Source organism: Cetorhinus maximus, chromosome 3 (assembly GCF_964194155.1).
Source record: "Cetorhinus maximus chromosome 3, sCetMax3.hap1.1, whole genome shotgun sequence".
NCBI classification, from domain to species: Eukaryota; Metazoa; Chordata; class Chondrichthyes; order Lamniformes; family Cetorhinidae; genus Cetorhinus; species Cetorhinus maximus.
In genome coordinates, this window is record NC_135881.1 from 29,528,944 (window position 1) to 29,555,922 (window position 26,979).

A 26,979-nucleotide genomic window follows, 5' to 3' on the forward strand; every position below is an offset into this window, starting at 1 on the left:
AGCCTGCTCCACCATTCAATAAGATCATCGCTGATGATCATGGTTGTGGTCTCAATTCCACTTTGCCATCTGCCTCCCATAACCCTTGACGTCCTTGTCTATCAAAAATCTGTCAACTCTGCCTTGAATAAAGCCAATGACCCAACCTCCACAGCTTTCTGGGGAAGAGAACCCTACATATTAATGACCCTTTGAGAGAATTAATTTCTCCTCATCTCCCTTTTAAATGGTAGACCTCTTATTCTTAAACTGTGTCACCTGGTTCCAGTCTCTCCCACAACTGGAAACATCCTCCCAGTGTCCATCCTGTCAAATCCCCTCAGGATCTTTATGGGCAGAATTTTGCATTCGGCGTGTGAACGTGCGCCCAACATGCTGGAACATAAAATGACCCACGGTGATGTCGGGCGTGTGTCCCAACGTCATCGCGAACTCACGCGATATTTCGTTCGGTGGGCGAGCGCCGGAGTTGGCTGCGCACCCGCGAATAATTGAATGGCCTATTAAGGCCATTAGCTAGGTAATGAAGTTGAATTTTACGCTGCCCGATCAATGTGGGATGAGGTTTCCTAAAGCTAATAGTGATGAAATAAAAACTTTCTTTTGAAAATAAAAACATGTCCCATCTCATGTGACACAGTCGAATGAGGGGTCATGTTTCGTTAAGTTTTTACTGTCCACGTGTATTTTTTTAAAAAGCGCTTCAATCTCCCTGAGGCAGCTCCAAAGAGTGCTGGATCCAACTCTCCATCCTGCTCCCTGCCTGCACAGCACTACCGCTCGCGATCCACGCAGGGCGGACTCTAATCGGCCCGCTCACGTGAAATCGTGGTGCGCAGCCGATCGCGGCCACCTGCGCCCGCTCCCGCCTGGAAAATCCTGGTCTATGTTTCAATAAGATCACTTCTCATTCTTGGAAACTCCATTGGGTATTGGCCCAACCTGTTCAACCTTTCATCATAAGATAATCCCCTCATCCCAGGAATGAGTTGAGTGAAGCTTCCCTGAACTGCTTCTAATGCAATTATATCTTTTCTCAAGTAAGGAGACCAAAACTGTACACAGCACTCCAGATCTGGCCTCACCAAAGCCCTGTACAGCTGCAGTAAAACTTCCCTATATTTATATTCCATTCCCCTTGCAATAAATGTCAAAATTCATTTTTTCCCTTCTAACCACTTGCTGTTAGTTTGAAAGGAATGCAAATTGGGCAGGATCAGAAACTGATGGGTGATCCAGTCCACCAGGTTAGAGCCCTGGGCTTGACCACAGGTAACTTCCTGAGCTTTTCCAAAAGTCAATACTGTCATGCTGTTCCAAGCCACCAGAAAATTGATCAATTACCAGTATCTGAAGATGGCATTTAGAATTCTTATTACATATTTATCTTCTTAATAGAGCAGAAAGATCATCCACGTAATAGGATAGAGAACATGGGAAGGGAATGAAGGGGAACTGAGTGAGTTGGTCATGAATGGGGTAAATATCCATACTTTCAGTTCACCCTAAAATAGGGACTAGCTTTAAAGGGCATTATGTTGTTACATGTAGGATACAAGTCTTGAACAAGTAAAAAGGCCTTCTGCTTCTTCCGTGCCGTAAGGAAGGGGAAAAAAAATTAAATAAACTTACTTTGATGGGCTATTTTTGGCTCTGTTTCCTGGTTCTGAGTGGTTTGGCCTGGCAGTGAAGCCATAAGGACTTTTCCACATGTGCTGGGTTGCAGACTGCAGTCAGGTGCCAATGACATTACCGGGACCCAATCTTTGGATTTAAACAAAGACCTTGCTGGATTTACCAGGTGCTCTTGATGCCTCCAATTTAGCTGTCAGCCAGATTGGAATAAAAAATTCATCACACCATTTTAACTTTTCTGCTGCCCGGTTTTTTCCAGGAGACATTACAGATGAATAGCATTTAATTAGGAACAGGTTATAAGGAAGGGGAAGAAAAAAAAATTCTGCAAACCAAATATGGGAGAAGAAAATTATGACCTATAAAATTTCCTCTACATTATTCCATTAGAGTTGAACATAAGCTTAAGGAAAAGCAGCTTATCTTTCTACGAGGTACTTTGCAGTCCTCTGACCTCAATATGAACTTTAACAAGTTCCAACCATAAAAACGTCCTCCATTCTCTTGATGGAAAGAAGTGCCGGCACTGTGGGCTGTGGGACTGGAGGAGATTACTTAGATAGGGAGGGAAAGGCCATGGAAAGATTTGAAAAGAAGGAAAATAATTTTAAAATCAAGACGTTGCTTGGCTGAAAGTCAAGATACCTTAGTGCCCACAGGGAACGGGATTTGCTGTGAGTTAAGACAAGGGCAGCAGAGTTTTAGATGATGTTACTAATATCTAATTTCATGATTCTTATGTTATTGTAATAATATTTAGCTGCGGATTGAAATTTTTAAATGTAAGATAAATGAAAATACCTGGCTTGAAAAACTGGCAAACAGACCTGAAGTATTTGCAAATTAAGGGGTAGCCGATGTTTAATTTATAAGGTCACAGTGGGAAGTATTGGAAATTAAACAATGTGCTACCTCTCTGAGCTTCTTGGTGGAGACAGGATGTCTACAGCTGTCTTATTAGAGGTTTAAATTCTTTCCCAGAACAAAGAGAAGCTTTGGGAATTGGAGATAATTAGTTTAAATCTCCATCTGGGACATTACAGGCATGCCTTGGAGAATAGTGGGAACACTTAGGAGAATCAAAATGAATTCCTGGGAGCTGTGGCACACCTTGATTTGGTCCCGGGTAGAATGTGGGGGACCAGCAATAGTTAAGTCTAGAGGTAATGAAGACATGGATAAGCATTTCAGCAGCAGATGAGATAAGGCAGGGGCAAAGTCGAAATAAGCAGTCTTAGTGATGGCACTAATATGAGGTCAGAAGGTTGTCTCAGGATCAAATATAACACCAAGGTTGCAAACAGACTGGCTTAATCTCAGACTGTTGCCAGGGGGAGGGATGGTGTTCAGAAAAATTCTATGCCCATGCTCACTGCTCTCTGTGGCTGGCTGCCCTTAACCCTCCTCGTCCTGAGGCAGGAGCTGCTGACTGCCTCATTATGGTAATTGGCTGATTTCCCACACACACACACACACACACAACCAGCAAACTGGGACAAAGTGCCAACTTGGTGCCTGCAGCTTGCTGCCTACAGTTTGGTCCTCCTGACACTGGCTTTAAGTGGGCAGTACAGCTGCTCTGCCAACTTCCCTACTAATTTGGGCATAAGTTGCTTTTGAATCTCTCCCTTCCCTGTTAAGAACAACCACGGCAGCCATGATTTCAATTTAAAGCTTTCTAGTGCCTGAACCAAGCCATAAAAAAAGATAAATTGTAGAAAAACTTATGAATAAAAACTAGACAGATTCTTGGACCTGCCCCACTATCCATCTGAAAAGACAACATAATACTTTGTTTAACCTTTCCGCAGTCCAGAAACATCCTGATTTTCACCCTCAACGCTTGAGCGATCCCCTCTGTTTGATTATGGCCCTAACAGTGAAGGTGAACATTATCTCCGACCCCCAAAAACATCAAGCTATGATTCCACCAATAGGACATTTCGCTTTAGGACAGGAGACGAAGGTCTCTTTTGTCTCTTTATCTCCCAGAAAGATGTCGGGTTTTCCAACTCCATTTGACATCCTCTAAATACTGTTTCTTGATTTATCTCCGTTTACACATAATACTTTTAGGCATGTTGCCTTTGGCCCTTTATCTAGGTGTTGCTGATATAAGAGTTACTGCAAAATTTTTACTATGGCATTAAATTAGGATTTTGTGAAATTGTTTATTTCAACTGAGGCCTGAAAAATACCACTATTATTGAACACCTGTCCACTTCCATATTTCTTTGCAACTGAGAATGATGCCAGCTGTCACCTCACAGGAATGACATTTAGCCAATAAATGGAAACAGAAATGAATCTAGCTGCCTGGGAATTTTCTAGCTAAGGTAACAATGGGAATAGAAATGCCTTTCGGTTGGCTCCCTGCATCATGACTGGAACAGCTAATAAAATGTTGAAACGGGAACATTCCTAACTTGGCAGGCAGGGATGACCTATTATGGCACCACTTTAGCAGCAGGTCTCACCAGACTTTCCATTTGACCATCTTCAGTGAGACTTCCAGATGTTTTCTTTACAGTTTTATTCTGACTAACAGTTGAGCCTTTGTGCCACTCACGGTCATTTGAAAAAATCATTTGTTCATGGGATGTGGGAATCGCTGGGTAGGCTAGCATGTATTGCCCAGCCCTAATTCACCTTGTTCAGAGGGCATTTAAGAGCCAACCACATTGCTGTGGGTCTGGAGTCACATGTAGGCCAGACCAGGTAAGGACAGCAGATTTCCTTCCCTAAAGGACATTAATGAACCAGATGGGTTTTTATGACAACTGACAATGGTTTCATGGTCATCATCAGACTTTTAATTCCAGATTTTTTTTATTGAATTCAAATTCCACTATCTGCCATGGTGGGATTCAAATCCAGGTCCCTGGATCATTAAGATAAAAGCAAAAAACTGCGGATGCTGGAAATCCAAAACAAAAAGAAAAATACCTGGAAAAACTCAGCAGTTCTGAAAGCATCTGTGGAGTTAACGTTTCGAGTCCGTATGACTCTTCAACAGAACTAAGAAAAAATAGAAAAGAGGTGAAATATAAGCTGGTTTAAATGGGGTAGGACAGGTAGAGCTGGATAGAGGGCCAGTGATAGGTGGAGATAACCAAAAGATGTCATAGACAAAAGGATAAAGAGGTGTTGAAGCTGGTGATATTATCTAAGGAATGTGATAATAAAGGTACAGATAGCCCTAGTGGGGGTGGGGTGGAGGGAAAGGATCGAAATAGGCTAAAAGGCAAAGATAAAACAATGGATGGAAATACATTTAAAAATAATGGAAATAAGCGGGAAATGAAAAACCTATATAAATTATTGGAAAAAAGGGGGATTGGAAAGGGGGTGGGGATGGAGGAGCGAGTTCATGATCTAAAATTGTTGAACTCAATATTCAGTCTGGAAGGCTGTAAAGTGCCTAATCGGAAGATGAGGTGCTGTTCCTCCAGTTTGCGTTGAGCTTCACTGGAACAATGCAGCAGGCTAAGGACGGACATGTGAGAATGAGAGCAGGGTGGAGTGTTGAAATGGCAAGCGACAGGAGGTCTGGGTAATGCTTGCGTACAGACTGAAGGTGTTCCGCAAAGCGGTCACCCAGTCTGCGTTTGGTCTCTCCAATGTAGAGGAAACCGCATTGGGAGCAGCAAAAGCAAGGACTAAATTGAGGGAAGTGCAAGTGAAATGCTGCTTCACTTGAAAGGAGTGTTTGGGCCCTTGGACGGTGAGGAGAGGGGAAGTAAAGGGGCAGGTGTTGCACCTTCTGCGGTTGCATGGGAAGGTGCCATAGGAGGGGGTTGAGGTGTAGGGGGTGACGGAGGAGTGGACCAGGGTGTCCCGGAGGGAACGATCCCTGCAGAATGCTGCCGGGGGGGGTGAAGGGAAGATGTGTTTGGTGGTGGCATCATGCTGGAGTTGGCGGAAATGGCGGAGGATGAACTTTGAATGCAGAGGCTGGTGGGGTGATAAGTGAGGACAAGGGGGACCCTATCATGGTTCTGGGAGGGAGAGGAAGGTGTGAGGACGAGTGCGCAGGAGATGGGCTGGACACGGTTGAGGGCCCTGTCAACCACTGTGGGTGGAAAACCTCGGTTAAGGAAGAAGGAGGACATGTCAGAGGAACTGTTTTTGAAAGTGGCATCATCAGAACAGATGCAACGGAGGCGAAGGAACTGAGAGAATGGGATGGAGTCCTTACATGGGTGCCTGCATAGGCCCCAGTTATGCCTGACTCTTTATGGGGTATGTGGAACATTCCTTGTTCCAGTCCTACTCCGGCCCCCTCCCACAACTCTTTCTCCGGTACATCGATGATTACTTCGGTGCTGCTTCATGCTCTCGTCTGGACCTGGAAAAATTTATTAATTTTGCTTCCAATTTCCACCCTTCCATCATTTTCACGTGGTCCATCTCTGACACTTCCTTGCCCTTCCTTGACCTCTCTGTCTCAATTTCTGGTGATAGACTGTCCACCAATATTCATTACAAGCCTACCGACTCCCACAGCTACCTCGACTACAGCTCCTCGCACCCCGCTTCCTGTAAGGACTCCATCCCATTCTCTCAGTTTCTTCGCCTCCATCATATCTGTTCTGATGATGCCACTTTCAAAAACAGTTCCTCTGACATGTCTTCCTTCTTCCTTAACCGAGGTTTTTCACCCACAGTGGTTGACAGGGCCCTCAACCGTGTCCGGCCCATCTCCCGCGCACCCGCCCTCACACCTTCCTCTCCCTCCCAGAACCGTGATAGGGTCCCCCTTGTCCTCACTTATCACCCCAACAGCCTCCGCATTTAAATGATCATCCTCCACCATTTCCGCCAACTCCAGCATGATGCCACCACCAAACACATCTTCCCTTCACCCCCTCTGGCAGCATTCTGCAGGGATCGTTCCCTCTGGGACACCCTGCTCCACTCCTCCATCACCCCCTGCACCTCAACCCCTCTCCCATGGCACCTTCCCATGCAACCGCAGAAGGTGCAACACCTGCCCCTTTACTTCCTCTCTCCTCACTGTCCAAGGGCCCAAACACTCCTTACAAGTGAAGCAGCATTTCATTTTCACTTCCCTCAATTTAATCTACTGCATTCGCTGCTCCCAATGCAGTTTCCTCTACATTGGAGAGACCAAACGCAGACTGGGTGACCGCCTTGCAGAACACCTTCAGTCTGTCCACAAGCATGACCCAGACCTCCCTGTCACTTGCCATTTCAACACTTCACCCTGCTCTCATGCCCACATGTCCGTCCTTGGCCTGCTGCATTGTTTCAGTGAAGCTCAATGCAAACTGGAGGAACAGCACCTCATCTTCTGACTAGGCACTTTCCAGCCTTCTGGACTGAATATTGAGTTCAACAATTTTAGATCATGAACTCTCTCCTCCATCCCCACCCCCTTTCCGATCCCCCTTTTTTCCAATAATTTATATAGGTTTTTCATTTCCCACCTATTTCCATTATTTTTGAATGTATTTCCATCCATTGTTTTATCTTTGCCTTTTAGCCTATTTCGATCCTTTCCCCTTACCCCACCCCCACTAGGGCTATCTGTACCTTTATTATCACATTACTTAGATAATATCACCAGCTTCAACACCTCTATCCTTTTGTCTATGACATCTTTTGGTTATTTCCACCTATCACTGGCCCTCTATCCAGCTCTACCTGTCCCATCCCCCATTTAAACCAGCTTATATTTCACCTCTTTTCTATTTTTCCTTAGTTCTGTTGAAGAGTCATACAGACTCGAAACATTAACTGTGTTCCTCTCCGCAGATGCTGCCAGACCTGCTGAGTTATTCCAGGTATTTTTGTTTTTGTTTTGTCCCCGGGTCATTACCCTGGGTCTCTGGATTACTAGTCCAGTGACAATACCACTATGCTACTGCCTCCCCCAAAGTTGAAGTTAATGCTGTTTTACATTGACAGGAGCCATTATGGTGTGTGACACACACAGTGCATTATTCCACCTCTAAGACCCAGCTGTGTTTAAACTGGTCTGAAATGGCTGTAAATAAGCACAAGCACACGGCCTGCATAGAATTTTATTACAGTGGTTTGGACAGCTTACAGGTTGCTAAGTGCCTATTAACTTCCGGCCTCAAGTCAATTTGTACATTACTCCCATTAAGTTCCATTAACCTGTCATTAATATCAGTGTGAAATTCCTGGCTTTTCTCTTTGACTTTTCAAAACGTTTTCATTCATGAGATGTGGGTGTCACCAGTTGGGCCAACATTTATTACCCATTCCTAGTTGCCCTTGAGAAGGTAGTGGTGAGCTGCCTTCTTGAACTGCTGCAGTCCATGTGGTGTAGGTACACCCACAGTGCTGTTAGGAAGGGAATTCCAGGATTTTGACCCAGTGACAGTGAAGGAACGGCGATATATTCCCAAGTCAGAATGTTGTGTGACTTGGAGGAGATCTTCCAGGTGGTGATGTTCCCATGTGTCTGCTGCCCTTGTCCTTCCAGGTGGTGGAGGTTGCATATTTGGAAGATGTTTTTGAAGGAGTCTAATGAAGGACTCCTGCCACTGTGCGTCAGTGGTGGAGGGATTGAATGTTGAAGGTGGTGGATAAGGTGCCACCAATTGGGTTGCTTTGTCCTGGATGGTGTTGAGCTTCTTGAGTGTTGTGGGAGCTGCACTCATCCAGGCAAGTGGGGAGTATTCCATCACACTCCTGACTTGTGCCTTGTAAATGGTGGACAGGCTTTGGGGAGTCAGGAGGTGAGTTCCTAGCTGCAGAATTTCCAGCTTCTGACCTGCTCTTATAGCCACAGTATTGATTTGACTAGTCCAGTTCAGTTTCTGGTCAATGGTAACCTCAGGATGTTGCTAGTGGGAGATTCAGTGATGGCAATGCCATTGAATGTGAAGGGGAGATAGTTAGATTCTTCTGTTGGACACTTTGAAGCATTAAATCTAAAGTATAAGGGATAGCCTCAAAACATTTACATTCAACAGAGAGAATGCATTAATTTAACTTAATGTACTTCATCATTGATTGATTTTCTGGTTCATTTGGAAGCTCTAAGATTTGACAAATCAGAAGTGGCACCAGCTTGAGGAACACCAACTCCTCTTTCCACTCAGGCAGTTTGTGGCTTCCGCACTCAACATTGAGCTCAAGGGCAGGATTTTTCATATGGGGGGTGGGCTGGGTGGGAGCGGGTGGGGGAGGGCGTGGAGCCGCCATTTTACGCGGCCGGGGCAATTAAAGCCTGCCCAGCTTAATATGCTGCCAGTGGCGCTCAGTGCTACCTGTGCGGGTGGCAGGGGGAGGAGGGGGAGTCAGGGCGAGCGTTCTTTCGCGCGCAAGAATCTCGTGCCTCAGGGAGATTGAATGGATATTAAAATAATTAAATAAATGATTTTAAAATTTATTTAAACATGTCACCTCATGTGACTGTGTCACATGAGACGGGACAAGCTTTTATTTTTATGAAAACTTTTTTTATTTATTTAATAAAAGCTTTAGGGAACCTCATCCCACTGGTGAATGAGGTTTCCTAAAAAATGTGAAGGCTGCTTGGGCTTTTCGCCTGCCCTTAAGGTCGGACGGACAGCGTTACTAATCACATGGATTGTTTTCTTAATGGCCTCAATAGGCCGTTTACATATTGGCAGGCCCGCAGCCTACTCCAGCGCGCACCGCCAAACGAAATATTGCGGGACTGCGCGATGATGTCAGGACGCACGCCCGACGTCTTCGCGCGTCACTTTACGCGTTGGCGTGTCGGGCCCGCCCCCGCACGCCGACTAAAAAATTCTACCCCAACAATTCCAGGTCATAAATGATCGGCATCTTCCGGGACAAAGCAGCCCGCTTGACTGGCACAAACGTTCACCTTTGATTAAGTCGCCCCTTAAGCATCTAAATTCCAGGGATACAACACTACTTTGTGCAATCTCCCCTTGTAGCTTGTTCAGGAATCATTCTGGTAAACCCATGCTGCACTCCCTCCAAGCTCCTTTTTCACTCCTCACAGCAGTTCAGGTGTGTTCTAACCAGTGAATTGTATCGTTAAAGTGTGTGTTTTATTCCTCTAGATTCCATTAGCTGTTCATGACAGTTTCTTTTCCTTTATTCTTTCATGGGATGCAGGCATCGCTAGCATCCCTAAATGCCCATGTATTGAACGGTTTGCTCAGGCCATTTCACAGGGTAGTTAAGAGTCAACCACATTGCTATGGGTCTGGAGTCACACGTAGGCCAGTAAGGATGGTGGATTTCCTTCCCTAAAGGACATTAGTGAACCATTTGGGATTTTAGTTGTCATGGTTACCATTATTGAGGCTAGCTTTTATATTCCGGATTTTATTAATTGAATTTAAATTCCACCAACTACCGTGGTGGGATTTGAACCTGTGTCCCCTGGGCATTAGCCTGGGCCTCTGGATCACTCGCCCAGTGACGATACCCCTGCACCACTACACCATCGGCTCCCCCATGCAATCTACTTAATGGTCTATGAACTTGGGTTTTCAAGTCTCTTTGAACTCCCCTCTCTCTAGCTCTTCACCATTTCAAAAGTACCATGTTCTATCCTTTTTTGTCCAAAATGGACCTCACATTGGAAACATTTTGAGTCCCTTCCTGTTCAGTTCCCAATGTGGGCCACAACGAGTGAGTACTAAAAAAGGCTTTGGTTTCCCTCCCTTCCCCTGAACCCCAAACAGGAAAGTCATTTGTGAAATCCCTGGTACCTCTATGGCCCCTCACACGCCCATGCCATGATAAAGAACTGGGAGAATACCAAGATAGCTTTATAGTCAAAAGATACAACAGAGGAATAGAGCTCCGTTCTGTCTCAGTGGTAGGATATTCAACCTTGAGTCAGAAGGTTGTGGTTCACTGTGTGTAACCCACTTCAGAGACTTCAGCACTCAGCTGAAACTTCAGTGCAGCACTGAGGGAGTACTGCACTGTCGGTAGTGTTGTCTTTCTGTTGAGTTGTTAAACTGAGGCCCGCCCATCCTGTCAAGTGGACATAAATGATCCCAAAGCCCTATTTCAAAGAAGAGCAGGAGTGTTCTCTCTGGTTTCCTGGCCAATATTTATTCCTCAATCAACATCGTGAAAACAGATTATTGCTTATATTATTATCTTATTATAATATTATTATCATATTATTATTATTAATAATTATTATTAATAATAATTATTATAATATTATTATTATAAGATATTATTATCTTATTGCTATAATAAAAACGGAAAGTACTGGAAATGCTCAGCGATCTGGCAGCATTTGTGGAGAAATCAACAGAGTTAAATGGGCTAGATTTTCAACAAGTAGGGAATGACTCGGGAGCCCTTTAAAAATGGTGGGCATGTCTTGATTCCGGGATCCCCGACCCTATTCCCAGGGTTTCCAATTTTCGGGAGTGTCTTTTCAGGGTGAGGGCTGGTTTGGGTCAAATGACCACACCCTGCACTCCTGACCCTGTGGCATGTCCTAGCCCTCTACAATTTTCATGATGTCAGGCAAGCTTTTTACAGCATCACGGAATTGTTATGGTGTACAAGGAGGCCATTTGGCCCATCGTGCCTGCACGAGGTGTGGCTCATGGTTTGTTAGAGGTCTTGTAACCATAGTTTGCATGAGGGCACCTTTTACATAGAAAAAAAATAGGAGCAGGAGTAGGCCATTCGGCCCTTCGAGCCTGCTCCGCCATACATTATGAACATGGCTGATCATCCAACTAAATAGCCTGCTCCCGCTTTCTCCCCATATCCTTTGATCCCTTTTGCCCCAAGAGCTATATCTAACTCCTTGAAAAAATACAATATTTTGGCCTCAACTACTTTCTGTGGTAGGAAATTCCACAGGCTCACCACTCCCTGGGTGAAGAAATTTCTCCTCATCTCAGTCCTAAATGGTCTACTTCGTATCCTCAGACTGTGACCCCTGGTTCTGGACTCCCCCATCATCGGGAACATCCTCCCTGCACCTACCCTGTCTAGTCCTGTTAGAATTTTATTGGTTTCGATGAGATCCCCCCCTTCATTCTTCTGAACTCCAGCGAATATAATCCTAACCGACTCAATCTCTCCTCATATGTCAGTCCCACCATCCCAGGAATCAGTCTGGTAAACTTTTGCTGCACTCCCACTATAGCAAGTACATCCTTCCTCAGATAAGGAGACCAAAACTGCTCACAATATTCCAGGTGTGGTCTCACCAAGGCCCTGTATAATTGCAGCAAGACATCCCTGCTCCTGTACTCGAATCCTCTCGCTATGAAGGCCAACATACTATTTGCCTTCTTTACCGCCTGCTGCACCTGCATGCTTATCTTCAGCGACTGGTGTACAAGGACACCCAAGTCTCGTTGCACATTCCCCTCTCTCAGATAATAATCTGTCTTCCTGTTTTTGCTACTAAAGTGGATAACCTCACATTTATCCACATTATACTGCATCTGCCATGCATTTGCCCACTCACTCAGCTTGTCCAAATCACCCTGAAGCATCTCTGCATCCTCCTTCCAGCTCACCCTCCCACCCAGCTTTGTGTCATCAGCAAATTTGGAGATATTACATTTAGTTCCCTCATCTAAATCATTTATATATGTTGTGAATAGCTGGGGTCCCAGCACCGATCCCTGCGGTACCCCACTAGTCACTGCCTGCCATTCGGAAAAAGGCCCGCTTATTCCTAGGCCTGAATATTCCTGTTGGCGATTTGGGGGCGGAGCCCACTTGCCGACGGGAAAATGACGTGGGGTGACGTCGGGAGGAACGCCCGATGTCATCCCGGTCCCTTTAAATTTTTAGGAAGGAAGGCTGACAGCGAAATCAGCTGTCCGCCCGCCGACCTGTCAATGGTCAATTGAGGCCATTGACAGGGTAATTAAGATAATTAAATACCTCCCCGTCCAACCTTAAGGCTGGCGGGCAGGCCAGGAGCCCCAGCGGGCTTCTGATAATACATGAAACCTCATCCACTGGCGGGATGAGGTTTCATGTCCGTTTTTAAAAAGTGTAATAAAGTTTATGTCCTTTTTATTAACATGTCCCATCTCGTATGAAATGTTAATAATTTTTTAATTTTTCTATTTTTAAAATTTTTTGCACTGTCAGTAATCTCCCTGAGACAGGACCTTGTCTCAGGGAGCAGTGCGCTCTTTCGCGTGCATGCGTGAAAGAGCGCACTTTGACAGCTGGTGGTTCCCTCCCCCCCCGCACAGGAAGTGCATAGCGCTTCCTGTCGGGCAGGCTGCTGGGCGGGCCTTAATTGGCCCGCCCACTCAAAATGGCAGCGGGCCCTGTTTCGGTGGCGGGGGTCGGCTGTCCACCCGCTGCCAAGCTGGTGGGGCCCGCACGCCCACCAAGGGCAGAATTCTGCCCCTACTCTTTGTTTCCTGTCTGCCAAGCAGTTTTCTATCCATCTCAATACACTACCCCCAATCCCATGTGCTTTAATTTTACACGCTAATCTCTTATGTGGGACTTTGTCAAAAGGCTTCTGAAAGTCCAAATAAACCACATCCACTGGCTCCCCCTCATTAACTCTAGTAGTTACATCTTCGAAAAATTCCAGTATATTTGTCAAGCATGATTTCCCTTTCATAAATCCCTGCTAACTCTATCCGATTCTGCCACAGTTTTCCAAGTGCTCAGCTATTAAATCTTTTATAATGGACTCTAGAATTTTCCCCACTACTGACGTCAGGCTGACTGGTCTGTAATTCCCTGTTTTCTCTCTACCTCCTTTTTTAAATAGTGGGGTTACATTAGCTACCCTCTAATCTGTAGGAACTGTTCCAGAGTCTATAGAATCTCGGAAGATGACCACCAATGCATCCGCTACTTCTAGGGCCACTCCCTTAAGTACTCTGGGATGTAGATTATCAGGCCCTGGGGATTTATCGGCCTTCAATCCCAGCAATTGCCCCAACACTATTTTCCTACTAATGCTGATTTCTTTCAGTTCCTCCCTCTCACTAAACCCTGTGTTCCCCAACATTTCTGGTATGCTATTTGTGTCCTCCTTTGTGAAGACAAAACCAAAGTAAGTGCAAGTAAGTTCAAAAGGTCCTCCTCATGCTGTCAATCAAACAATGGTTTCTCTGGGGCTCGAGTGTTTCAGTACCTTAATGGATGTCAGGGCTTTCAGCCAAGAATACATAATGAGGCTTAGTTGAAAGCCCAGAAATCCATTGGTCTGTTGAAATACCCGAGTCCCAGAGAAAAGATTGGGCCGTTACCTTCGCCTAGTGTCTGAAAGTCCACAGAAATTAGAAAAATAAATGCACACATACCTGATCTTGAAAATTGCGTTGCCACTTCCATTGAGTGGAACTGCTTGAGGCCTGCATTAAAAGAATCCTCACAGGCCCCAGCGAAGTTTAGATCCAGCGTATTCATGGAGGCCATGCCCCCTTTTTAACAGTACTTGCTGCCGTAAAGCAGGTAAGTTTAAAGGGCCAGAGAAATTGATAGACCAGGGGAAGGTAAGTGTCTAAGGTAAGTAAATGGTGTGCCAGAGGTCGGGGGTGGGGTGGGGTCTGGAGGTGATGGGGATGCCTGGTGGTTGGGGGGTGTGGAGGTCAGAGGCCGGGCATCCAGAGGTCAGGGGGTGCCAGGAGGTCTGGGTGTCGTGTGTCCGGTCAGGGTGGGGTGTGTCCAGGGGTTGGGGGGGCGGTATGTCTGGAGGTCGGTGGGGTATCCGAAGGTCAGGGAGCGGAAATGTACGGAGGTTGGGGATGTGCCTGGATGTCGGGGGGTTGGTGTCTGGAGGTCGGGGGGTGTCCCAAGGTCAGGAGTGTGTCCAGAGGTCGGGGGTGCGTGTCTGGGGCTTGGGATGTCCGGAGGTAACGGAGCGGGGTGTGTCCAGAGGCCAGGGGGTGGGGGGAGGGGTGGGCGGCGGTGTCTAGAGGTCGGGGTTGGGGATGTCCGGAGGCCTGGGTGGGGAATGTCCAGAGATCTGGATCAGGGGTTTCCGGAGGTCCGGGAGGGGGTGGGGGGTGGGAGGGTTTGGGAGTTCTGGGGGCTGGTGTCCGGAGGGTTTGGATGTCAGGGGAGGGCGCGTGTATCTGGAGGTCAGGGGGTCTGGAGGTCAGTGGGGGTCCGAGGTCTGGTGGTGGGGGGCAGGGGGGATGTTGGGGGTGGTATTGTCTCCAGAGGTTGGAGGGGTCCGAGGTCTGGGGTGGGTCCGAGGTCTGGAGGGTGTGGGGATGTTTGAAGGCCGGGGTGGGTGGTGGGGTCCGGAGGTTGGAGGGCCTAAAGGGGCGGGGGGGGGGGGGGGGGTGGGGGGAGGTGGTGTCCAGAGGTCGGGGGGGACAGGAGATCGCGTGGGGAAGCGAGCGTTCAGTGGTCCAGGGGTCCAAGGTCAGGGGAGTCTGAGGTCTGAGGGTCCAAGGCTGGGTGGGGGATTCGATGTCGGGGGTTGCTGAGGTCAGTGCGGAGGGGTTGGCAGGGTTGTTGCAGGTCGGGGGGGATGGGGGGAGTCCCGTGAGGTCAGTCTGGGCATTTACAATAGTTACCCAGAAGTTAGAAGAGGTTTTAATTCTTCTAACTTTTTCTGGGTAACTATTGGTATAACCCCGGCAGAACCATCAAAGTCTATAATTTGAATCGCATTTTCAGATGGTTCCCAGTGCAGTGCAATTGTCCAGAGGAAGTTAGCACTTCTGGGAAATTGCCATGCAAACGCTTGCCTGGGATTCCCCAGCACATCTTTGGGGTACCCCCCAAATCCATCGCTGGGGAGCGCAGAAGTAATGGGCCATTGTTTGATTGACAGTTCTGGATTTCTGATCTATGCTGTCAATTTCACAAAGTTTAAGAGATTCAAAGAGATTTCAAGTGCTTGAAGTTTTTGCTATTGATGCTTTAAAGGGCCTGGATGATTTTTGTTGGGCTTTGGTAAAATGTCCTTGTTAAGAGAGTGGAAATTTATCAATCAATGACTTTTTAAAAAACCTTTTTTTAATATATCCTTCTGTCACTATAGGTTTCGTTGCTTCTATACAGTGTATAGTGCGCGAATGGGCACAGAAATGCCATAGCTTGGCAGGGGGGGAACACGAGGCCATAGGGGATGTTTGGGGGGTATAACTTGGAATGGGAGCATGAGGGGCTATAGGTGATTTTGGTGGCATGCCTTGGCATGATGGGCATGAAGGGCCATTGTGGGGGGACATGAGGTGGCATGGATAAGGCATGGGTGAGTGTGTGGAGTGAAGGGGTGTGAGGGGTCGTGGTTGGAGGGCCTTTTTGCTTTTATTTCAACTGGGACAAAATCCCACAGCATTGAGGTAGGCCTTTTCAAACAGGTTTTCTCAGCATCCAGAAACCCTGTGGCTGCCTCCGAACATTGTCTCAGGTCACTGGCCCGACTGCAGCCCACGCCCTCTACCCACCACAATGAAAATCCCATTCAGCGGGCACTTCGTCACGAGGCGGGCGGACCAAGCCGGGAATTTTCCAAACTCGCGCTACCCGCCTTGAGGATGAAAATCCAGCCCAATGTTTCAGGTCAATGACTTTGCATCAGACCTATTGTGTGGCCTCATTGCTGTTTGTGGGAAATTTCCATTTGGAAATTGGCTGCCACATGTCCTACATTAGAACAGCGAGCGCACTTCAAAAGTACTTCATTGACTGCAAAGCACTTTGGGATGTCTTATGGTCATGAAAGGTGCTATATAAAAGCAAGTCTCTCCTTCTCTCTCTGGGAGCTCATCTACAAGGGGCGGGGCTCTTGGCCCTCCTCTCTGTCTCCCTCTGTACTGCTGCCACCCACCGCCCCACGCCCCCCACCACGACCCCCAACCCGCCAAGGTATCAGGCCTGATGGATGAAGAAAAGATGACAAAAATGACCCCGAATGAAGAAATACACCAGATACTATCGCCAAAAAAATAGAAGCCAAAAAAGAGCGAGAAGCAATCGGTGCATTTTCATCCCTCTCTGCAACATGTTGCTCAGACCAAAAGAAGGGTTTATGACTCTACCAGTAACCGGCAATCGTAAACATTTTTATCTTTCTAATTTTGTTCATACTCACTCATTGTCTTCTAAATAGATTCTTGTAATAGTCCAGATGATTGTGCAGATTGTTGGGATTCCTGTAGAAAATATTATCAGACCAAATAAAGTCACAATTAGCTTGGGCAGATTTCAAACGAACTCTGTTAAGAACATTTTCTGCTCATCCAACTAAAAAGCTTACCCCAACCAATCAGCATGTAGAGAACAAAGTATTTATTTTCTGAGAAAAAGACCATGAGGAGTGTGTGCAGGTACAAGCCTTCCACCAACAGCCAGTAGAAGTTGGCAATGATGAAGTACTGGAAGAAGATCAAGATAGCTCTGCAGCCAACCTGGAACGAAACAACAAGGAGAATAAAGCTCAACTGTGATCAAGAGAAGAGGCTGTGTAAACATGTTGCCTAAAAATAGCATGGAAAATGCAGGACAGAGCTTACTTTCAAACATTACTTCAGTCAATAAGGATAATGAACCTTACCAGTAGAATGACTGCTGTCTACAAACATGTGTCACAGCAGAAGGTAGTCCCAAAAGGACATAAGAACATAAGAAATAGGAGAAGTAGGCCATTCGGCCCCTCAAGCCTGCCCACCATTCAATAAGATCATGGCTGATCTGCCCCAGGCCTCAACTCCTCTTTCACGCCAACTCATCATAGCCCTCAACTCCCTGATATTTCAAAAATCTATCTACCTCCTCTTTAAATACTTTCAGTGATCTAGCCTCCACGACTCTCTTGGTAGAGAATTCCAGACATTCACTACCCTATGAGAGAAGAAATTCCTGCGCATCTCAGTTTTAAATAAGTGTCCCCTTATTCTGTAACTATGTCCCCTAGTTCAAGATTCCCCCACTAGTGGAGACATCTTCTCAACATCTACCCTGTCAAGCCACTTCAGAATCTTGTACGTTTCGATAAGATCACCCCTCATTCTTCTAAACTCAAATGAATAAAGGCCTAACCTGTTTAGCCATTCTTGATAAGTCAACCCCTTCATCCCAGGAATCAACCTAGGGAATCTCTTTTGAACCTTCTCCAATGCCAGTATATCCTTTCTTAAATACGGGGGCCAAAACTGTACACAGTACTGCAGGTGCAGCCTCACCAACACCCTGTACAGTTGTAACAAAACTTCCCTATTTTTAAACTTCAACCCCCTAGCAATAGAGGCCAAAATTCCATTTGCCTTCTTAACTACTTGCTGCACCTGCATGCTAACTTTTTGTGTTTCATGCACAAGAACACCTAGATCCCTCTGCGCTGCACTTTTTTGGAGTCTCTCTCCATTTAAATAATAGTCTGCCTTTTGATTCTTCCTACCAAAGTGCATGACCTCACACTTTCCTACATTAAACTCCACCTGCCAAGTTTTTGCCCACTCACTCAATCTATCTATATCCCCTTGCAGACTCCTTATGTCCTCATCACAATATGCCCTTCCACCTTTTTTTGTATCATCAGCAAATTTGGATACATTACACTTTGCCCCCTCCCCCAGGTCATTAATATAGATAGTAAATAATTGAGACCCTAGGACTGATCCTTGTGGCACTCCACTAGTTACGTACTTCCAACCTGAAAAAGACCCATTAAACCCATCTCTCCGTCTTCAGTGTGTTAACCAATCCTCAATCCATGCTAATACATTACTCCCAATACCGTGAATTCAATCTTGTGCAATAATCTTTCATGTGGCACCTTATCGAAAGCCTTCTGGAAATCCAAATACACTACATCTGCTGGTTCCCCTTTACCAACCCTGCTTGTTATATCCTCAAAGAACTCTAGCAAATTTGTCAAACATGATTTTCCTTTCACAAAACCATGTTTATTCTGTTCAATTGCGTTAGGTTTTTCTAAATGTCCTGCTAGTTCTTCCTTAATAATGGACACTAGCATTTTCCCAATGATAGATGTTAGGCTGACTGGCCTATAGTTTCCTGCTTTTTGTCTCCCTCCCTCCTTGAACAAGGGCGTCACATTAGAGGTTTTCCAATCTGCTGGGGCCCTCCCTGAACCCAGTGAGTTCTGGAATATTTCGACAAATGCCTCCCACTATCCCTGCAGCCATTTCCTTTAAAACCCTTGGATGCAGGCCGTCAGGTCTTGGCGATCTGTCATCGCGAAGTCGCACGATATTTCATTCGGCGGGCGCGCACCAAAGTCAGCTGCGTGCCTGCTGAGAATTGAAAGGCCTATTAAGGCCATTAATCAAGCAATTAACCTGAACTTTACGTTGCCCGTCCAACCTTACGGTTGGTGGGCAGGCGAAAAGGCCAAGCGGCCTTTACTTTTTTCAGGAAACCTCATCCACAAGCAGGATGAGGTTTCCTGAAGCTATTACAAATTAAAAAGTTTAATTTGAACTTAAAAACATGTCCCATCTCGTGTGACACAGTCACATGAGGGGACATATTTCATTGAATTTTTCTGCTCTTTATTATTTTTTTCAAAGAGCGCTTCAATCTCCCTGAGGCAGCACTGTGCCTCAGGGAGATTGAAGCGCTCTTTCGAGCGCATGTGCAAACTGCATGCTAGGCCCGGCTTTCCCTCCTATCCCCGCCCACACAGGTAGTGCGCTACTGCTTGCGATCCACGCAGGGCGGGCCTTAATTGGCCCGTTGCATGAAATCGCGGTGGGGAGCCGATCACGGACGGTGGTCAGCTCCGTTACCAACACTGCTTACTCACACCAAGCCCGCCCGACGAATGGAAAATTCTGGTCAATGTTATTGGAAATTATTTTAAATTGGATTTGTAGTTGGGTCTGTGTCTGTGGGTGTGTCTGTGTGTGTCTTAATAGGATTAAAGCCAGCTAGCCTAAGAGCATTGATACATAGCATTTTTGAGATGTTAACAGTAAGGTAAAGGGTGCATTTGCATTTTGTTGAATAAACCATTCAAAGAATTGGGGGTGAAATCTTGCACCTAGCTAGGAGACACCAGGCAATGCGTTTATATCGCTAAAGAATTGGTACTATGAAAGGAGTTTTATTGTTAGAAAAGATGGAGTTCAAAAGGCATCGTGATAAAATGAGAATTTGCATTCAAAGGGGAGGCTAGGTATATACAGAAGAGTTTTGTGTATGGAAGTCAGAGGCATGTAAAATCTAAGCCTGAAAGCCTACCACTATTTCTGTGAAGGAACCAAATTGAAAGGAACCTCATTTTGAATTTGTAAGATATAATGTGCTTTGCCTGGTGTCTGTTTAAAATCTATGGGGGGAGTTTTCTCTCCGTCGGGCGGGTCGGTTGGGATTGGGCGCGGGCGGGTGCGGAGCTGATCGCCACCCGTAATTGGCTGCGTGCCACCATTTTACATGGGTGGGCCAATTAAGGCCTGCCCAGTGTGACACGTGCCTGGCAGTGCTCAGCACTACCTGTGCGTGAAAGAGCGCAGAAATCTCCCTGAAGCACAGAGCTGCCTCAGGGAGATTAACTTCAGTGTTAAACTTGCAATAAATAAAAAAATAAAATTATTCAGACATGTCCCTTATGTGGCAGTGTCACATGAGCTGGGACATGTTCATGAATTTTGATAAAAATTTTTATTAAATTAATAAACCCTTCATGAAACCTCATCCCACCCGTGGATGAGGTTTCATGAGAAATGCGAAGGCCGCCTGGGCTCTTTGCCTGCCCGACAACCTGAAGGTTGGACGGGCAGCCCTGACAATTGCTTTAATTAGTTTATTAATGGCCTTAACAGGCCTTTGACAGTTCGGCGGGTGCATAGCCGACACTGGTGCACACCGCTGATAGGAAGATGAGGATGACGCGCGGTGACATCAGGACACACGCCGACCCGAAGATTCTGCCCTATGGGTTATTGTTGACTTGGTGAAGATTTTAGGATTTGGGGATTTGTTTAATAGTTATTATGGCAGTAATTTATAGATGTGTAGGTGTTTAATACCTTATAAAATTAATAAATGTTTAATTTAATTTATATAAAAAACTTCTTGAGGCTTGGTGGCTTCATTTCTGAATTCAGAGTTGCATCTCAAACATACCAATTGAAAATATAGGTTATGACAGTTGTTTAAAGTTTCCCTCTAGGATTTTAAATAACCTAACCTTTACCAACTGCTGTGTCAGAACACCATCAATATGCAGATTAAAATCACCCATGACAATTGTAGCGCCCTTTTTACATGCCTCCATTATTTCCTGATTTATACTTTGTCCTGCAGCAAGGCAACTTTTCGGGGGCCTATAGATGACTCCCACCCATGACCTCTTCCCCTTGCTATTCCTTATTTCCACCCAAACTGATTCCACATCACGACCTATTGCACCTATATCACTACTCACCACCGCACTGATACCTTCCTTTATTAACAAAGCTACCCCACCTCCTTTTCCTTTTTGCCTATGTTTTCCAAATGTCGAATACCCTTGAATCTTGAGTTCCCAGTCTTGGTCACCCTGCAGCCACATCTCTGTTAAAGCTATAAAGTCACATTCATTTATTTCTATTTGTGCCATCAACCCGTCGACCTTGTTATAAATGTTGCTTGCATTCAGATAAAGAGCCTTAAGCTTTGACTTTTTACCATTATTACTCATTCTGGTTCTGATTTCTGCTGCACTCTTCTGCTTATATTTTCTGCCCCTTCCTGTCACACTTTGATTATTACTTGCCTCTTCACTACCCTGCACCTCTGCTCTCACGTTTCTTCTTGATTTTTTAAACTTCCCTTCAATTGAACCCTCTCTCCACTAATTAGTTTAAAATCCTATCTACAACCCTAGTTATATCATTCACCAGGAAACTAGTCCCAGCATGGTTCAAATGAAGCCCGTCCCAATGGATCAGCTCTCTCCTTCTCCAGTGCTGGTGCCAGTGCCCCATGAATCGGAACCCATTTGTCCCACACCAAACTTTGAGCTGCGCATTTACCTCTCTAATCTTATTTACCCTATGCCAATTTGCACATGGCACAGGAAGTAATCCTATAGAAAACTTCCTACATGTATCTCTCACTCTGTCGTGAAAATATAATAATTTTCATAATATTACTGTGATTTATTTAAAGGTAGGTTAATAGTAGGGTTTGGGTTAGTTTCTCCATGAATGTGTGTGTGAGGGATTTAGTTGAATTGGAGGCAGCTGACCTGGCGCTTTTGAGTTATTAAGAGGAGCTAGGTTTGAAATGCTAAATACGTAAACATGGCTGAAGTTTTAGAATGCGAGGTGTGAGGAACAGCTGGAACAATGGAATTTACATTAAAAGGGGAGAAACATATATAAAGAAGCTGAGGTTATGTGTAAGGGGAAGACCTTCTAAGATCTAACACAAGTGTGGAAAGCCTCCAGCCTTTATGCATCAAGTTGCTGTCTACAGGAACCGAAGCTAAGAAAACTCATGGTGAATATCACTGTTCAGGGTATTGTGTGCTTTGCCTCGGTCTGTTAAAATTTATTTGTTTTTACTGCTGCCTTAACAAAGGTGTAACTGGGAGTGAGATTAATTAGGGGATTTAGGAGTTATTATAGTAGTAAGTTGTAAACCTATGTATGTGCTTAAAATCTTTTCTTCTATTAATAAATGTTTAATTTAGTTTTGTAAAAATCCTCTAAGACTCGGTGGACTTATTACTACTGTATTCAAGGCACACATCTCGAAATGAAATACAAATTACAAAACAATTGTGACAGCTGTTTCAAGTTTCCCTCTGGGATTTGAGCAGCTCGGCATTTACCATCCACTGTGCCGTAACAACTCCTTTACATGAAGTTGTGAATTCTAACCATTGACTTGTTGACTAGTTAGTCTAGTTCCACAGTTCATCAGTTAAATAATATTGACAGGAAAAAAGAATTTCAAGCATCAGCCTTTGTAGGAACGGATTATGACCATCATATATAATATATCACAACTCAACTTTAAACATAGATCCTTGATATTTACACATTTTACCACAGGAATAATTAATCTGGATGGTAAATAATTTGTCAATTTTCTTTATAATCTTGAACTTTTCAATTTGTGTCATTTTGATATCTGTTTTTCAAAGAATATCTTTAACCTTACCTCGTGACTATAATTCTTGATATTTAAAAACAGTTTTGTTGCTTATATCTGTACCATGTCAAAGGCAATAATGTTTTTGAATTGGGCCACCACAGACCACAAACAATTGTTTTCACTTTTATAATACCTCTAAGTTAAGCACTTCACAGGAGCATAACAAACACATTTTGATCAGTTTTTAAGCAGCTTCTCAAAGGGAGAGAGAGATAGAAGAGGCAGAGTGGCTTAGGGAAGGAAGTCCAGAGTTTAAAGCCAGGCAGCTGAAGGTATCTAGGATATTAAAATTTTGAATGTGCAAGAGGCCAGAATTGGTGAGCTTAGGGATCTCAAAGGCTTGTAAGGCTGAAGGACATTACACAGATAGGCAGGGCAAGGCCATGGAGGGATGTGAAAACAAGGTTGAGAATTTTAAAACCAAGATGTTACCAGACTGGGAACCAATGTAGGTCAGCAAGCATAGGGGTGAGCTGGTACAAATTGGGACGTAGGCAGAGAGTTTTGGATGACCACAAGATTACTAAGGGTGGAAAATGGGAGGCCATCCAGGAGGACGTTGGAATAGTCGAGTCTAGAGGTAACAAAGGCATTGATAAGGCATGATTCCTGACAGTCTAACATGAGGATGGGTGATTCCTGACATTTTATTGAAGGATGGGATGATTCTTGGCACTTTCATGTGAAATAGGTCTGATCATTGAAAGAGTGGCAATTCATTTTCCATCGATGTAATCTGGAGCAGCTTGACAATTTACTCACAATGTAAATGACAAAATACACTTTCTGTGCTGGTGAGGGAATGTCTATTTCATTGGAGGATTTCTTACAAAGTCTAGTTGGACTCTTTTTTTTATTCATTCATGGGATTTGGGCCAACATTTATTGCCCATCCCTAATTGCCCTTATTCAGCAGGCATTTCACATTGTTGTGGGTCTGGAGTCACATGTAGGCCAGACCAGCTAAGGACAGCAGATTTCCTTCCCTAAAGAACGTTAGTGAACCAGATGGGTTTTTACGACAATCGGCAATGTTTTCGTGATCATCATCAGACTTTCAATTCCAGGTTTTTATTGAGTTTGAAAAGGACCTGGAGAGCAACGGAGACTTCAGTTTGAAAAGGGCGTGGAGAGCGGTGGGGACTTAGTTTGCAAAGGGCGCAGGAGAATGGGAGAGACTTCACTTTAAAAAGGGCATGGAGAGTGAGAGCGACTTCAGGTTAACTTCAGTTTAACTTTGTGAGAGAGAGGTTAAAATAGAGAGACTTTGGGAGAGAGGCTAAAATAGTGAGACTTTGGAAGAGAGAGGTTAAAACAGTGAGGCGTTGGGACAGAGAGGTTAAAACAGCGAGACTTCGGGAGAGAAGTTAAAACAGTGAGCTTCAGGAGAGAGGTTAAAACAGCGAGACTTCAGGAGAGAGAGATTAAAACAGCGAGACTTCAGGAGAGAGAGGTTAAAACAGCGAGACTTCGGGAGAGAGAGGTTAAAACAGCGAGACTTCGGGAGAGAGAGGTTAAAACAGCGAGACTTCGGGAGAGAGAGGTTAAAACAGCGAGACTTCAGGAGAGAGAGATTAAAACAGCGAGACTTCAGGAGAGAGAGGTTAAAACAGCGAGACTTCGGGAGAGAGAGGTTAAAACAGTGAGACTTCAGGACAGAGGTTAAAACAGTGAGACTTTGGGAGAGAGAGGTTAAAACAGCGAGACTTCAGGAGAGAGGTTAAAACAGCGAGACTTCGGGACAGAGGTTAAAACAGCGAGACTTCAGGAGAGAGATTAAAACAGCGAGACTTCAGGAGAGAGGTTAAAACAGCGAGACTTCGGGACAGAGGTTAAAACAGTGAGACTTCAGGAGAGAGAGGTTAAAACAGCGAGACTTCGGGAGAGAGGTTAAAACAGCGAGACTTCAGGAGAGAGATTAAAACAGCGAGACTTTGGGACAGAGAGGTTAAAACAGCGAGGCTTCAGGAGAGAGATTAAAACAGCGAGACTTCAGGAGAGAGATTAAAACAGCGAGACTTCAGGAGAGACAGGTTAAAACAGCGAGACTTCAGGAGAGAGAGGTTAAAACAGCGAGACTTCGGGAGAGAGATTAAAACAGTGAGACTTCGGGAGAGAGAGGTTAAAACAGCGAGACTTCAGGAGAGAGATTAAAACAGCGAGACTTTGGGAGAGAGAGGTTAAAACAGCGAGACTTCGGGAGAGAGATGTTAAAACAGCGAGAGTTCGGTAGAGAGAGATTAAACAGCAAGACTTTGGGAGAGAAAGGTTAAAACAGCGAGATTCAGGTAGGAGTAAGGGTAAAATAAAGGCAAGGGTCCATGTTCTATTTAGTTAAGATATGTCTGGGGTGCTCAGTCCTGTGATTTGCACATCCTGCGCTATATGGGAAATCCTAGACGCTCTTGGCGGGCTGGATAACCATGTGTGCAGGAGGTGCCTCCGAATGGAGCAACTCGAGCTCCAGGTTTTGGAGCTTGCGTGGTAGCTGGGGACACTATGGTGCATTCACGAGGCTGAGAAGTTTTTGTATAGCACTTTTCATGACATGGTCACCCCGCAGCTTAAGGAAGTGCAAGCAGAGAGGGAATGGGTGACCACCAGACAGAAGAAAGGGACCAGGCAGGTAGTGGAGGAATCGCCCGAGTGCATCTCACTCACAAACCATTTTTTGGCCTTGGAAAACGGTGAGAGTGACGGTTCCTCTGTGGAGGCCAATCAGAGCAAAGGCCATGGCACTGTGGGTGGTCCAGCTGCTCAGGCCAAGGAGGAAGAATTGTGGAAGGGCAATAGTGGTCGGGGATTCATTAGTGAGGGGAGTAGACAGGTGCCTCTGCAGCTATAGATGTGACTCCAGGATGGTATGTTGCCTCCCGGGTGCCAAGGTCAAGGATGTTCCAGAATGGCTACAGGACATACTGAAGGGGGAGGGTGAACAGCCAGAGGTCGTGTTGGAACCCATGACATAGGAAGAGAGAGAAATGAGGTCCTGCAAGCAGACTTTAGGGAGTTAGGTAGGAAATTGAAAAGCAGATTTCAAAGGTGGTAATCTCCGGATTACTCCCAGTGCTACGCAGTAGTGAGTATAGGAATGGAAGGGTAGAGCAGATGAATGCGTGGCTGGAGAGATGGTGCAGGAGGGAGGGCTTTAGATTTCTGGGACACTGGGACCGCTTCTGGGGGAGGTGGGACCTGTACAAGTTGGATGAGTTACATCTGAACAGGAATGGGATCAACATCCTCGCGGGGAGGTTTGCTAATGCTGTTGGGGTGGATTTAAACTAAATTGGCAGGGGGGATGGGATCTTGAAAAGTAGTTCAGAGGGGAGAGAAGCTGAGATGGAATTAGAAGTTAAAAGGCTAGTAAGTGAGTCTGGAAGGCAAAAGAAACATAGGCTAGATAAGAAAGAAATAAGTTTAGCAAGGTGAAATGGAATATATTTTAATGCAATTAGCCTGAGGAATAAGACAGACGAGCTGAGGGCACAGGTAGCTATAATATCATACTCCAACGTGCCTATGACCGAGACTTGGCTAAAAGAAGGGCAGGATTGGCAGCTCAACATTCATGGTTATAGGGCATTCAGGCGAGATAGGGGAATAGAAGAGAAGGGGTGGTTATAGTATTGATCAAGGAATCAATTAAAGCAGTGAGTAGGGATGATATCTCGGGAGGATCATTAAATGAGGCCATATGGGCAGAAGTAAAAAACACAAAAGGGGCAAACACACTGTAGGTGTGTACTATAGGCCTCCAAACAGTCAGGGAGAGATAGAGGATCAAATATATAAATCAAATTTCAGAGAAGTGTAAGAATAATAGGGCAGTAATAGTAGGGGATTTTAACTACCCAAATAATAACTGGGATAGTTTTAGTGGGCAAGTTGGGAGGGAACAAATTTCTTAAGCAGCATCCAGGAGAACTTTTTTAGCCAGTATGTAGAAAACCCAACAAGGGAGGGGGCAGTCCTGGACCTAATATTAGGAAATGAACCCAGGCAGGTGGAAGGCGTATCAATAGGGCAGCATTTTGGAGATGGTGACCATAACTCAGTTAGATTTAGGATAGTTATGGAAAAGGATAAGGTTGGGCTGGGAATAAGTTCCAAACTGGGGAAAGGTTAATTTTACTAAGGTGAGAAATGATTTGGCCCAAGTGGACTGGGAGATGCGACTTACAGATAAAACTGTCAGAGCAATGGGAAGCATTCAAGGAGGAAATAGTGAGAGTGCAGGGCAAATATGTTCCTGTAAAGATAAAGGGGGGGATCAAGTCTGGAGAACCCTGGATGTCAAGGGCCATA

At 45.3% G+C, this 26,979-nt stretch overlaps 1 protein-coding gene across 1 annotated transcript in view; it reads right to left on the bottom strand.

The window, feature by feature from the left end:
• Window positions 1-26,979, bottom strand: part of LOC144677033 (vasoactive intestinal polypeptide receptor 2-like) — a 215,023-nt gene that overhangs the window by 54,677 nt on the left and 133,367 nt on the right. Inside the window, exons 7-8 of the mRNA XM_078537306.1 lie at window positions 16,823-16,973; window positions 16,658-16,718 (exon numbers count right to left, since the gene is read on the bottom strand). Coding sequence (XP_078393432.1) covers window positions 16,658-16,718; window positions 16,823-16,973 — 212 coding nt within the window. The remainder of the gene's footprint in view (window positions 1-16,657; window positions 16,719-16,822; window positions 16,974-26,979) is intronic.